The sequence below is a fragment of the Pollicipes pollicipes genome, unplaced genomic scaffold, assembly GCF_011947565.3.
Source record: "Pollicipes pollicipes isolate AB1234 unplaced genomic scaffold, Ppol_2.1 Scaffold_3447;HRSCAF=4054_pilon_pilon_pilon, whole genome shotgun sequence".
NCBI classification, from domain to species: Eukaryota; Metazoa; Arthropoda; class Thecostraca; order Pollicipedomorpha; family Pollicipedidae; genus Pollicipes; species Pollicipes pollicipes.
In genome coordinates this window covers 23,154,845-23,170,011 of record NW_023596297.1, presented here as the reverse complement: position 1 = coordinate 23,170,011, position 15,167 = coordinate 23,154,845, and the positions used below count along the sequence as shown (strand labels likewise).

General features: G+C 52.2%; 1 protein-coding gene across 1 annotated transcript; it reads left to right on the top strand.

Annotated features, from left to right (window-relative positions):
* The first annotated feature begins 524 nt into the window (after nt 1–524).
* On the top strand, nt 525–6,031 carry LOC119091886 (UPF0415 protein C7orf25 homolog). The gene is given in 4 exon segments (XM_037214796.1): nt 525–2,658; nt 3,167–3,821; nt 3,823–5,432; nt 5,946–6,031. Coding segments are annotated over 2 exon segments (1,263 nt in total). The 5' UTR covers nt 525–2,658; nt 3,167–3,174; the 3' UTR covers nt 4,439–5,432; nt 5,946–6,031.
* Nucleotides 6,032–15,167: the final 9,136 nt, after the last annotated feature.

The following is a 15,167-nucleotide window of genomic DNA, read 5'->3' as shown; positions in this document are numbered from 1 at the left end:
ATAAGCCCATATCTCCCACGCAAAAAGCACAAACTGCAAATAAACATCACAAAGATGCGTTAGCGATAGCAAACTTGAGCCTAACCCGGTCTGCTGGGGCATTCTCATAGCCGCACAGTTTTGAGTTTTACCAAAAACTAATGTTATTTACTAAATAGTCAGCTTAAAAGCTGGTTAGCAATGTTTTGCTGGTGCTCTTCATGATATTATTTCATACTTAATCTGTCAAGTACCAGTAGTGTGGAAAGTGGCAGCTCTGAGGCTTGTTGCAAGATGATTCCAGTGCGTAAAATAGGTGGCGCTAGTATCGAATGCGGTTTTCCTGGCCTATCGAAGAAAAACTGCTCTCGCCTAACGAATGTCAACATCGGTGCGGTGCGACAGACCTGAAAGTTTATCATTAACCCGTGTGCCAAGGAAAAACTTTGTCTCAGCTGATTCGAAGAGATTCACCTCTCGATGACGCACCCTAGTGCACACCCATAGAGCAGCGGACAACGCTATACAGTGCCTTAAATATCAGCTTTCGTTTACCCTCTCCGCGGTAGGTGGTAAAGGGCCCGCCAACAGTGACTCGTTAACGTGGGCATCACGTCGTCGTACGTCTCCTGGGCGTAGGTCCAGTGAGCGTAGGTTTCGTCGGCGCAGGCCCAGCAAGCGTAGGTCTTTTGATCGTAGGTCCAGCAAGCGTAGGTCTTTTTAGCGTAGGTCCAGCGAGCGTAGGTCCTTTGAGCGTAGGTCCAGCGAGCGTAGCCCTCGTGAGCGTAGGTCCAATGAGTGCAGGTCTCCTGGGGGTAGGTCTTCTGGGTTCTCCTCATTAGGTACTGTAGCAGGGTAGAAGACCGCGTTAGGCCTCCCACAGTTGTCGTATTTTCATCACCTTGAATCCTGCTTGGAGGCGGAGAGGGAGGCACGATATTGCGTTCAAACATCTTGTTGAGTTTCGTGTATATGATGCTAAATAATAGGTGGAGAACTGTATGCACTTAAGCAGATGTTATATCAGAGGATAGATTAGCACTTGTTTTTAAACAAAACTTCGTATGCTGCATGTTGGGCGGTGACGGGTCTTGTGGGCTGTGGGGTGCGTCAAGGTTGTATTGCTTGAAAGTTGGGGTCTTCTGCAGGGTATTTGTCTCTTTGCCTCGTGGCGAGTCAAAAATTAATGCGCTGCATGCCTGTACAACATTGTTGCACTGGGTCTGGGTCAGGCAAAAATTATCCCAATTTTGTATAAATTTTCATTTAAAATGTCTTGAGCCTACTTTTACCAGGACTGTGCTGCTCTCATGCCCTTAGATCAGTGCCAAACTTTCAGGCACCCATTTGTGGCAGCTCACACTGAAATTTTTGTGTGGTGGGCACCTGACTTTTTCAGTGTAACACAATTTTTGTAGTCTGGGGTGTGAGTATTTCTTAATATTCCAGCATTATAGTTATGTGAAAAACATCACTAGTGACACAAACATACATGCATGCGCAGTGTCCCTTGAGGCATGTGACCCTTCCCCCTTATTTGAAAGCAAAGGGTCTCACCCTGCCTTACTGAGCTTGTGGCATATGGTAAATGTATGCATCCAAATGTTGAAAGGCAAAAATTCCTGGTAGACATGTGTTAACAAGTTACAATCATATCTTGTCTTATGACAGGTAGACAGGTTATCATGTTATAATTATACCTTGTTTTATGACAAATGAAGTTCTGCATGCTGGTGCCACATGCAACTTTGTTTTCACCGAAAGTTTTTTAGTTGTGCTGCCCATTGTGAACTTGTCGAGCCCACTGTAGGATGCAGCGTTGCCATAGCATTGATAATGTGCACCACTTATGTCGTCCTTCTTTTGTATGTATCTGTTTGATCTTTTACATCTTCCACCAACACTTTGTTGTGTCGGGTTCACTGTCTTGTTGGTATATAAACTTAAGGATGATTTGTAATTAATGAATGAGGTTTTGTGGCATAAGAGTCACTACTTAATCACTGACATCAGCAGAAAGGCAGTTTGTTTTGTGGCCAAGCATCAGCATGGGGTTTGGAGGTTTGACAGTTTTCATTCATGGAAACTGTTTTATTCCTACTGCCAATCTAGAAATGGAACAGCGGCAGAGTGTGATGTTTGTGCGTTAACATCCATCAGGGTGGCCAGGTGAGAACCATTTGCTCTGGTGGTGGTCAATTTGACCTCCTGAGATCTCAGAAACTAAGAGAGCTAGAGACACCAAATTCACCAGGTGTGTTGACAGGTAAACTCACTTGTGTCAACATTTTGAGTTCCTAGGTTTTGACCTTCACATCAAATAAGGTCAAACAAGATCAAACTCAAGATTGGTGTCTTAAGTACTCTGGAATCTAGATACCTGTTTTAAACAAAAGATCACTAGTGCTCATTTGAGTTAATTGACCTTGTTTGACCTTTCATAGGTCATGGTGACCAAAATCATACAAAACTGCTCTGAGTTTTGCATTTAAATATGTGCCAAATATTATGCTGGGCAGTATGCTCCTGAAAATGTCGGCATAGGTTGTTCTAGGTCATTGACCTATCCTGACCTACATGAATTTTATGGGAGATGTATACTGCAGTTCCTTTTATCAATAAACTCAAATTGAGTACCAGAATGTACCCTGCACAGCCAGCTACGGAGTACTAAAACAGGTTGGTTTTGGCATAGGTCTGACCGTCATCCTGGTTTTGACCGTCATACCTAACCTGAGGTCACTCGAATTTGTTCATTCAAGTGTTTGTTTTTGTGTTTGCCTAAGAAACCATCTTTGAGATGTATGGCTGTGTCTAACACGCCATTGTTGCACCAGATTGAACGTTTCCCCCAGAAGTCGTCTTCGCTGAATCCACGGCCTGAATTTGGCCTGCGGTATCTCAGCGACCTTACAAGATGCATGTAATTTTGTATTCCAAACGGTCTGCTATGCAATTTTCTACAAGTGCGCAAAATTTGGCGCGGCTAAGCCATTTGGAAACCATTCCGGTAAAACCTTCGTGGCGTCAAATTGACCCCGACTCGAGCACGTGTTTATATTTATGTATGGTAACTACACAAACCACCAGACGTGGGCTTAGTACCACATATGAAACGGGAAGATCGTATGTACTGTATTGCCCCGTCACACGAGATATGTCGTCTGACCATCTGGTAAACCTGCAGCCATCACAATGGGTAGCGATGCAATCTCCCGTCTGGACCAGAAGGTGTGCCAGGGTCAAGCCATCCTGGTCGCTCTCGAGCCGTTCAGTGGCGTGGACGGGTGCGACAAGTTCGCGCGCAAAGTGCGCGCCGAGCTCAAGTTCCTGCAGAAGCTGCAGCGCAAGCCGCACACCCTCAAGGAGGACCACCTGCGCAGCAGCAACATGGACAGTCTGCAGGCGATCGCCGACACGCTGCGCGCGGCCGTCGACGTGACGGCCATGCTTGCCACCTTCTCGTGCGCCGAGTCCGGCCAGCGTGTGGTGGTGGACGTGGTGGCCGCCGGCGGCGCTCAGTGGATCAAGGTCATCTCGCGCAACCCGGCGGCGCTGCAGCGCGTCTCGCTGGGGCAGGGCGAGTTTGGCCAGCGCTCGGCGCAGGAGCAGGCCGAGCAGTACGCGGTCGTCGCCCAGCGCAACAGTCACTACTTCAGGCCGCCGGCTGTGCACTTCGTGTTCTCGGCCGGCGTCGGCCGCCGGCTGGCGGCGAGGCTGCGCGCGCGCGGCGTGCTCGTCTCCTGGCGAGTGCATCGACGACCACCGGCTGGGCGTCGCCGCCTCCGCCGACGACGACTCGGACGTCTCCTCCGACGAGGAGGAGGTGGATGGCATGGAGGCTAACGTGACGGAGCCAGGAAGCGAGACGTCACCGGAGGTGTGGCCGTCTGTGGCGGGCGCCGCGCCGCCGACCGCCGGCTTGGCGGCCGAGTCGGGCCTCAACCTGGATGTGACCGCCATGCTGGCGTACGTCTCGAACCTCACCAACGGCCGCTGCCACGTGTCGTTCTCGGAGCCGGTGCTGGCGCAGCAGGCCATCTGGGAGCGGGAGGCGCCCGTCAAGCCCGAGCTGGACCGGCTGTTCGCCGACCGTGAGCTGATCTGCTGCCGCTCGGCTGAGCGCGCCTTCGTCTCGATCGTGAACACGGTGGGCGGGCCGAACGAGCAGCGCCGCGCCGACAGCCTGCTCCGCCGCGTGCGGGTAGTGGAGGACATGAGCGCACCGGCCATGGCGCTGCTGGCGGCGCGCGGTAAGGTGCGCGGTCGCTCGGCCGCCGTGTTCGGCACGGGCGAGGCGCTGCGTCTGCCCACCGTCACGGCCAACACAGGGTTCGTGCGCGCCGCCGCCGGCCAGGGCGTGCGGCTGACGGCGATCACACACGGCTCCCGCGCGCTCACCGAGGCAAAGGAGGTGCCGGCCGAGGCCGGCGGCGGTGGCCACGCGGCCGGCCGTTGACGGAGCCACTCAGGAAGCGGCGGAGATAGCCCTCGAGGCGACGGTCGGCGGCGGCTCGGAGAGCGACGGCGGTCCTGGCGTCGGCAAGCGATGACGACACGTCAGGCGGAGGCTGGAGCTCGCTGCCGGGGGCCGATGAGGACCCACTGAGTGCGGCGGTCGCAGGCAGCTCGCAGCTGCGGTCACAAAGCGTGCTGGTCAGCTCGTGAGGCCTCGATGATCTAGAGCTCGTGCAGCGCGTGAACTTCGTGCAATTAAAGGAGCATTATTTAAATTGCGCTCTCGTTTTTGCTTTCAGATTAATTCGCACGTACTGCTCGGGCATCAATCATGGAGGACGATTCCGATGACTACGAATTTGCAAAGTGCAACGCCGAGTTCCTAAAAGAAACCGTTCATGAGCTGCAGCAGACTGACAGAGGGTCTTCGCCCCGTGAGGACTGGCCAATGCTTGTTTGCGCCGAGGGCGATTGGGTTGAGTGCCGTGATCATGGACCAGGCTTCGGAGATGGCTGAGCTATCGCCGACGCTGCACCGGAAACGCTCCCGCTCGCCCGAACTGGGTGCGGGTCCGGGTCAGAAGCGAGCTCGCTTCCCCTCGGGCTGCTCGCCGTCGGAGCCCAGCCCGCGTCGACCCCCAGGGGGCAACGCGCCGCCGCTGCCATCTAGCCGCGTGACGCCGAATCGCGCATGGCCGCCGTCAGATGGCTCGCCACCGTGCGCTGTCCAAAACGAGAGCGAGATGGCGGCGCCGTCCTCGAACGACCTGCAAGTGGCGCCGATGCTGGAGCCTCCGTCCGCGGCGGGGCCCGGGGCCGGCCCCGACGGCCTCCTCTCGGACGTCGATCTTGACGGCCTGGCGCGACTGTCGACCGACCAGCTGCGGCGGACCGCCGCCTTGCAGTTGGAGGCGAACCTGGTGCGCGTGGCCTCCGCCGAGCGCCTGGACGCCGCGCTGGTGCAGCGCTGGGTGGAGCATGTGCTAACCCCAAAGGTGAGCTGATGAACGCGATCCGTTGTCAGATTCGCGATTTGGACCGATGACAGCGTACTTAAGTGGTTGCGGGGTGAGCAGGCTCCAGACGTTGATGTGTTCTGTTGGTACCGCCACCACTCCATGTAATAATTCACATTCGCATTGTTGTCAATGGGTCGCCTCTTCAGCCTTGGACAGCTTTTAAGGCGCCTTGCGTTCTTGCTAGGACTTTGGCTGGTTCTGGGCTCTTTTTGTCGTTTCTTATGTCAATCCTGTATTTCGACTGCTTCTCTGGCGAGTCTCGGGCACCGGTCTCGCGGTGGCCCTGCGTCACATAACCTGCAAAGAGCTCCTCGTGTATCTGTTGGCGTTGATTTTAAGTCATCCGTATTCCCAGTCTACTGTCCCACCGCTATCGTCAGTGCAGCTGCGTGGCCGGGCTGACCCGCCGCGGGTACTGCCCCGTGTCAGGGCCGTGAGCCGCCGCGCCGGCCTGCCGGGCGGGCGCTGACGGCCTCCGTTCGTGCGCAGCTGCGCTCCGGCGAGGTGCCATCGGCGGAGCTGACGGCGGCGCTGGCCGGCCTGGCTCGCCGCCACTCGGCCGCCGTCGCCGACGGCTGCCTGTTGCCGCTCGCCGACGGCGACCAGCTGCCGTGCGAGGAGTTGGCGCTGCGGCTGGTCACCGACGGTCTGGAGCCGGCCCGCCGCGCCGACCTCGCCAGGTCGGTGTGTGTCGCTGGCCTTATCAGATCAATGTGTTGGTAACCTCGTCAGGTCAGTCCGCTGCTCCCGGAATAGTTGAGCAGGTCAGTGCGTCGCTGACCTCTTCAACCAGGGGTGCCTGTCGGATGGGCTAGCCTTTCCATGTTATTGTTGTAACGCCTAACTGGCTAAATCAGCCCAGCACATGGCTCCTCATTGTTGAAATCCGGTGGGCGTACGCTGCCCGTGTTAATCTCAGCCCGGCGTCGGGTATGTGATGACGTGTGCTGGCCGCGGCCCGGCAGGCGGCTGTGCGGTCGTCCGCTGACTGAGGCGGCCGTGTCGCTGCTGCTGCCGCTGCTGCCGGCCTGCCCGCTCTCCGCCGAGCTGGCCGGCGCGCTGACGACCGCGCTGGCGGCGGCGGCCGGCGCGCGCCGCGCCAGCGCCCCGTTCGCGCGCCTGCTGCTGCTGACCGTGCAGCGGGTCGGCCCGCTGCTGGACGGCGGCGAGCTGGCGCGGCTGGCGGCGGCTGCTGAGCTCGGTCAGACGGCGCTGCGGCGTACCGTGCTCGCCGCGCTGCGCCGCCGGGCCGCGCCGCCCGCGTGACGGCGCGGGGGCCGGCGGCGGGCCCAGTCGCGGGGGCAGGGCAGACGGCGTTGGTGCTAGCGGTCTGACGGCTCCTGGTGAGGGCGTGGTGGTTTTCAATGAACCCTCACATCTCTCTGAATATCCCTTGGCGTTAAGATACTTTATTGCCATGAGTTGTCTGCAGTTAATTTGGTCCGGCTGCGGCCGTGTGTTGTGCACCAGAAAAACGCCCATGTTTAAGGGGAAGTTCTGATGTGATGCTAAGGAGGTTTCACGCCCATGCTGTCTTGAAATGAGAACGCGTGCATGGCGACCTGTACCTTATAATGCAGATGTCTGCACAATACATTGTAGAAGTCAGTTCTGTGATAAACTGTCTCGTCGCACAAGGTGTGGTGCGTTGTGGGGTAGGGTAGCGCGTATTTTCTTCCAAAACGACCAGTTGCTGGCCATAGAACAGGACCTGGATTTCCTTGCACATACCCTTCCCGTTTTCTCTGCTGGTTGTTATCATTGGACGTGTTGGTGGTATTTCTTGAAGGTGATGGGATTTGCGTAACCAAGTTGTACCGAGTTCGAGTTGTGTTATGCACAATACATGCAAAATGCTTCACAGCGTATTTTATGATCCGTTACAAAGGAACCGTGCGCACGAGATCACGGGAGTTTGATCGGATATAGATGGCAGTACAGTCAGTGAAAAACATCCTCCAGACATTTCAGAAGAAAGCGAACAGTCTTTATGGCCATTGTGTGGGACGGGGGACGGAATCTTGACGTGATCCATCCAAGCGCATCTTAGTCAGGCACTTCGGAGAGAAAGCGAGGCGAGGAGCGCCGTGAGGGTGCGCCGGAGGTTGATGATTGAAATAGCTACCACTCGTCGAGAGCGTTAGCAGACCAATGCGCAGCGGGGGAGGGGGGGGGGGGGGACGTGTCGGAAGACATGGCGCGTGGCTCAACATGGCATGTGGTGAAACAAGGCAAGGGGCTCTCATACTGCAGACGACTTAGCGTTGGCCGGTCGTGGGTCTACGCACCTTCATTCCCGGAGAGGAATGTGTTCACAAGGCTGTCCCATCACTGATAACAAACCGTGGTTGGTGCCACATCACAGGCCCGTCCCACCACTGATAGCAAGCCGTGGCTGGTGCCATGTCACAGGACCGTCCCATCACTGATCGCAAACCGTGGCTGGTCCCACGTGACAGGGCCGTCCCATCACTGATAGCAGACTGTGGCTGGTCTCACATCACAGGACCGCCCCATCACTGATCGCAAACCATGGCTGGTCCCACGTCACAGGGCCGTCCCATCACTGGTAGCACACTGTGGCTGGTCTCACATCACAGGACCGTCCCACACCGCTGAACGCAAGCTGTGGCTGATCCTATATCACAGGACTGTCCCATCGCTGATAGAAAACTATTGCTGGTCCCACATCCCAGGACTATCCCATCGCTGATAGCAAACCACTAGCCTAAGCTTACCTAACCCAACCCAACCTTACCTGGATATGGTTGGTTCCCACATTATTTTAATGTCGACAAAGGACATCCCATTTGAGACTGATGTGGTTATGACATTTATATTATATGGTGGTGATGATGATGATGATGTGATGATGATGAACTGCCAGAAGGACTGCATTGCTGTGCAGAGATGTTGGGGCAAGTAGCTGCGCCAGCATGCCGCAAGTCACCAATAGTGAGAACTGTGACTGCTGTTATGTGTGGTGTCCAACCTATATCTTGACTACATGCTGAATAAACAACTTGTTGCTGACATTTCATATACATAACACGAACAGAATAGACGTAAACATATTTTGAAGCAATTGTCGCATGAATGAACCAAATTGTCAGGCCGACCTATGGCATGACCTTGACCTGACACCATCTTGACATCAACATGTTAGTAATACATCATCCTCACTTACCCACAGAGTATATCCTTTTTAAGAGACGAAACACGGTTCAGTTAGTTAGACCTGTCAGTTATTTAACGCATTTTAGACATACAATAAAGCCACGTCTATGCCTCATTTAAAGCATTCAGGTAAATTTGCTATCAGCTTGGCACCGACGCGGCTACAGGGCCGGCATCTGGTGAATCAAAGCTTGACGTCGACTCGTTCTCTCGCCTGAACTCCAGGCTCCAGGGTGACGGTTCCTTATTCGGACAACGCTCCCTCGCGTCTCGTGCACAGTGTGGCGGCCCACCATTCCTTCGGGCCACACCCACCGCTCGTAGCTTCCCACTGCCGCGCACACGCCTTAGGCAGCGCCTTGCCCAGCATGGAGGCGCCGCCTCCGGCGCTTCTGCGCCCTCGCCTCCTGCCTGTCAGAGTGAGCTTTGCAAGGCACTGCCCCACGGCGCGTCCCTCAGAGGCTTGGGGGTAGACAGCGCGCTCGATGGGACGGTGGAGCCAAGGGGCCTGTTCGAAGACCTGGTCCCGTAACTCCCTCCCTACAAGCGTGGATGACGGAATCTCTTTTCGTCCCGAACATCCCTATATCAAGAGCTCATAAGGCATGACGCGCACCACATCGGGAGAGAACCGGCTGTGTCCTGGTCTCTCTCGAGACATTGCACACCAACAGATAGATCTAGTTGCCGTCAAGCACAATCCTACATTCCTTGCGGTCCGAGCTGGTCCCTGGTCATACCATGACCACGCCTCTTCATGCCGCCACGCCTGGAGCCAAATGAGAGACAACGAAACGAGTAGACCGTCCCCCAGCCCCCCAAAAAGAGCGAAGCCGCGTCTTCGGGTCGCGCTGCCCAGCAAACAATTATCCGCGTAAGAACAGGACCGCGGTCGTCTAGCTCCTCCTGCCTCGTGACCACGGTCGAGCAATATGTGAGTTACGGCAGGACACGAACACCAGTCAACCAAAAATCAACTGCATTGTCATGCTGAACACAAGTTTATAGGCACTTATGGTATGAACATCGCTCATTGATAATGTTATAATCAATTAGTAGTGTCGTGTTGTATTCTTCAAATGAGCTTGCCCACCTCCCCCCTCCCCCACCCCACATTTCTGACTTGAGCCCTCCCCCAATGTTCCTCTTACCCCCCCCCCCCCTCCCCAACCTGCATTCATTTTCGGCTAGCAGTGCTCGGAAGGTAGTAATTTATGGCTTTGTTCTATATCCCAGTGGGCAGCTTTCATAATCGTTACCAGATAGTGTCGTCGCTTCGATAGCAATATTCAGTTCCTAAATTTTATTTTGACGACACGGTTCTTTGCGCCGCAATCGGTTGCGGTGGGTGCCCCTGGCCACCTTTCCTGGTTGACGGCTAGATGCGATGCAAGTGTCCAACGCTGTTAAAATCACGGCTGTCTTACAGAACTTCCTTGAAATGCAGCCACAAGGGGTCGGCGGCGTAAACGGGACGCCGCCTCTCAGGTTCTCGCTATGGGCGGACCGGGCTCGCCGCCTGATCCCTGATGACGAGGCCAGCAGCCCACTCGTGTCACAGTCAGCCCCGGCAGAGTTACCCAATGACGCCTGCCAACCTGACGCGCCTTTGGTACGCCGGCGCTCAAGGATCCACGCAGAGCGGGGATCCTTGATCCGCGCACAACGGTATCGCTGGCATCCGAAACGAAGCTGCGAACACAAAAAAACATCGCGCTGCGGTGCGCTGCACCCTTTCACAAAGCACACCGCAGTCTGCAGAAAAAAGAATGTGGTGCGGTGCTGTGCAGCGTACCTCGCCCCGGGATCTGCTCCCACTCTTTCTCACAAGAAAAGCCCGAGTGAGTCAAGGTGCACAGGGTCGATTCCGGATGTGTTGCAGGGTGGAGTGTGTGCTCTCGGAATTACTGGACTTGAAACTGGCCGTACCGGTCCATGAAAGAGTATCTCGGGAGACGTGTAAGGACAAGCTGCGTTGTCTTACGGCAAATGCCATTTCAGCTGTCGAGTGATAAATATCTACGTGATCTGTGCGCGACACATTTCTGTAGCGTTTTTTTTATTAATTGAATCATAACCTACATACGTTCAATAATTGGAACGATTTCGCGATGCTGAGCTTATTGTCGTGTGGACGTTTTATGACGTTAGAAATGTTAAACAGTTCGAGAAAGACTTCGTATCACTTTTTCAAACGCATGTTTTCGTGCGCGCAACTTCAACGTATACAACCTCAGGAGCTGAATATACCGTAAAATCCTAGTGATTGCACGCAAAACCAGGGCTATAGAAACAATGCAGTACAACGTGCCGATCTCCGTAAATGTAGAGCGTATGGCTTTGGGAAAGCCGCGAATTCGGACATCATGCCCGTTCCTTAATTGGTCAGAGGAATTCATATTGTCACAAAATTAAACCACGATGCCATGGCAATAAACCCCAGATTCTGCACTATGGGATTGTGTTCCAGGTTCTGTGTTGCCCTATAATATAGGATCCTGAAGTGGAAAAGAGATAGCGCGTAAATATTGCTGGTTAAGATGGATAATTTTCATACAATGGGCTAATCATTGTTTATAGCCAGGCCAATCACCGTGATGTCAACAAAATATGCACATGGTACAAGAAGCACGAGCGTTCTGGAAACAGGAATATAGGAATGAACAGCAAAATGAGTCAAATGCCATGCTTCCAATACCGGTCAACCTGTGCTGATACATGCTGTAATGAAACGTTAAGGTGAACTAAAATTATGATTCGCAATATCGACACCAAGTGTGTGGATCTAGTATAGGAGCGTGGGTGTGTAACTGCATGACATACAGACATGTCCATGCAATTTAAGCTCATACGTTAGTTCACAAAGTTGCTGGTGCACACAAAGCGAAACAAATTGTGATTGAGGCCTGTACCGCGCGGTGTTCTGTTGAAATTCAACTAAGTTCAGAACATTCGGTATCTGAAAAATCGTAACACGTTTAAGTCAAATATAGCGCGGTTTCTCCATCTTGCCTGGTATCTACATTACGCTAGCGGTGTGCTTATTTTCTTGTCGTAATATTGAAAAGCTTTGGGCCATGCCAGGCTATTATGAGGCCAAAATCACCATTGCGATGTCCGTATGGTATTACAGCGCAAGGCCACTGACAAAAGTGGTAATATTTGAAGACGTGCTTTGTTGGGATCGGGATGCTGTTCTTTGCAATCAGGGCCCAGGAGCAGGATGTATTAAATTTGATGCCGACCAATCAATAACTGCTTGACATTCTGATAAACGTGATGGCTTGTTATGGATATGAAATACCACATTTGGCATTGCCATCAAATTCATATTCGGGTTCGTCCTTACAGATCCCTTACCAGCAGTCAAGTGCTTGGCTTTGAGTAATGGTTTCTGGTTCCCACTTCTCCCTCATCAAAACGAGGCGCTATGTCAGGGGAGGGGGTAAAGGTGTACTTTTTGTCGCCGACCAAATTTCTGGAGGAGAAATTGCCGCCAGTAGCGAAATGCAATATCATATGACAAAAAGGTCATAAAGCACATGCCCAGTGACGTCATCAGTTATCAGCCATCACCGAAAGTATCTTTCCTCACTGCAATTTTCAACATCATGCACATAACCGAAGCGTTGAATCATACACCGTTCTCCAACAAATGTCAGGGTAAGTGCTGCTGCTACGAAGGCAGGCGCACCTGCCCCAAACTAATGCAATAGCCCATCACAACCGGAGTTTTCTTCCGTGCTCGGGACTAACCGGGGACTCACGTTTAAACTCGATCTACGGCTGGATTTGCTTCACCTCCACCGCACAAAAAAAAACGAAGGTCCTCGATAGCCAGGGCAGCAGAATGCATGCCAGGTTTCGAACTAGTGGCAAGCGGTACTGGGAATGACGTCAGATATGGCGGCCTCCAAGAGGTCATGCCTTCTTACGAAGACCACGTGTGCGCTTCGATCCCCATATCAACCGTCATCGAACTATCTGCTATATCCCAGGCATGCTCCAAGCCTGGCGCGACATCTTTTGACTGGTGGGCGCATTTCGCCATGCCCCAACAAGCAAATTGTATCGAAATGCCAATTACTTCGCATCGGGCGGCCAGCCCTTTCTGAAGAAGTTAATCGCCATGACAGGAGGGGAGGGGGCGATTTTTACTGGCCAAGATCCATGGGTTGCTGCTTCCCCCAACCATGCATAAAAATCGCACTCCTGTCATTATGCCAACATCACACATACTATATTGAGTGCTATTATCAATGTAGGCTGTATATAAGATAGGTTGTCGGCCTTTACAACCTGTATTGCAATGTATACAGTGGTCATGTTAATGGTTCTGTAAGGACAATTTGACAGTGCTAGCAAAAACAGTGATGAAATATACCACATATGCATCCATGCAATGCCGTGCTAACAAGTGATGAAATATACCATATATGCATCCATGCAATGCCGTGCTAACAAGTGCAAAGAAAATATGCGTATGAGTGAGCACCGCAAAATGAATGGCTTCCAGAGCTTTTCTGTAACAGTATGGGTGCTATCATTAGGAAACAGCCAACATTGCCTGCTCAGAGACAACCCAATACCAACCTTTCACTGACCTCAGGACAGTTGGACCACAATACCATAGAACTTCATGCTATTTGAAGTAAAACTCTTGGTGAAGGAGGAGATGGCAATGAAACCTGTACCCCTCCTACCCGTCAGCATTTGCCTTGCCGCCCCACCCCCTGCATTCGGGTTTGTATGATGTAAGCTCATCCAGTGAATGTGTAACGGTTTTTAACAACGCTTCCAGATAAGATCCTGGCTATCGTTGGTGCCCGTGAGTTAATGATGCATCTTGATTGTTGCTGGGTCCTTACTATATTTGCAGGCTGGCTGTGGGTTCTTGCAGGATCATTTGCCATATTATTGGCTATGCATTGTTCTTGCTGGGTCTAGCGGCACAATGTAAGCTGGCTCCTGGTTCCTGCTGGACCCCTCTGCATTGGCCGTATCTTGGGTTCTTGTTGAATGCGGATCGCACCAACAACAGTGTCGTCTGCTTCGTTAACATGAAACATATGTACCCTCTTAAAAATTTGTGGCATTTCCGACATCATCATTTTCGTTCTTAGGTACTGTGATCGCGAAAGCCGACGGTACTGGGTTTGGGGATATGGATGTTATGTTATGCTATGTCATGGTACGTATGAGGGCTCGCATATTTTTAAAAGTACATGTTGGCCTTAAAATAGATCGCCTGTTCACTTAAGTGGTCAAAATTCTGGGAGGACAAAATGTGGGAGAAAGGCTCGTCAAACCATTTTTCGTTTGCCCTCCAATTTTGAAATCGTTCCCGCGCCCCTGGGACCAACCCAACATTGGAGTTGGATAGGGCTCCAGAAATTAAATTGAATTGACACTCTTGCATTATGCATGACAAGCACCACAGGTAAGCTACGATCTGCATGCTACTTAGCGTGCAAAGGTCAAGTGTGGCTTGATGGTTGAATTTCTGCCAATGTTTGGATGTTAGTTGCAAAACATGTGCTACTCTGCTGCACCAGCTGTTTGTTCAAGATCTGAAACGCCAATTTTTACACCGGCATGTCTAAAATAGTTTTAAAAATCGATGGTAGTCAACACCCCTACCCTGAATCGCCGGTGTTTACAATGCGGCTGATAAGGGAGGGCAACACCCTGCCGTTCGCAAACTACTAAAGGTACAGTCTTGCGGAAAACTGCAGTGAATTGCCTTCAACAGGATGCCGCTACTGTTTATAGATATAATGTTATTAATTTATCGCACTAAACCAAGCTTAACACGCGCCCGGGTACCTTTCGCTCGGGTGGGGGGGGGGGGGGGTCAATTTGCCCCCCCCCCTAAGATCTCGGGAACTAAGAAAGCTAGAAGCACCAAATTTACAGGGTGTGTTAACCTGTACGTTAACTCACTTAGGTCAAAGTTTCAGGTTCCTAGGTCATGACCTTTGAGTAAAAAAGGCCAAACAAGGTCAAGTTCCATGTTGGTCTCCAAAGTGCCCCAGAGCCTAGATAACCGTTTCTAAGCAAAATGTCTCATTCTCATTCAAGGCCGGTGACCTTGTTTGACCTTTTGAAGGTCAAGGTGACCAAAATCATAGAAGATGCTTTGAGTTTCGCTTTTGACTAATCGACAAAGATTACGCTAGGCAGTACGTTCCTAAAACAAAATGTTGACCCGGGTCATTTCAGGTCAATAGCCTACTCTGACCTCTAGTAAGTCCATGGAAGATGTATAATGCGGATCCCACAATCAATAAACTCGAAATGAACACCAGAGACTATCCCATACAGCAAGCTGTAGAGTAACGAAGCAGGTTGGTTTTGACCTTGGTGTGATCTTCATACCTGCCCTTAGGTAAATGTAATTTGCTCCTCAACTGTTGCGTTGACTAAGAAAGCATCTCAGAGATGTATGGCTTCGTCTAGCACTCCGCTGTTACATCAGATTGAAAGATTCCCTAGAAATTGCTTCGCTGAAACCATGGCCTGACTTTGACCTGC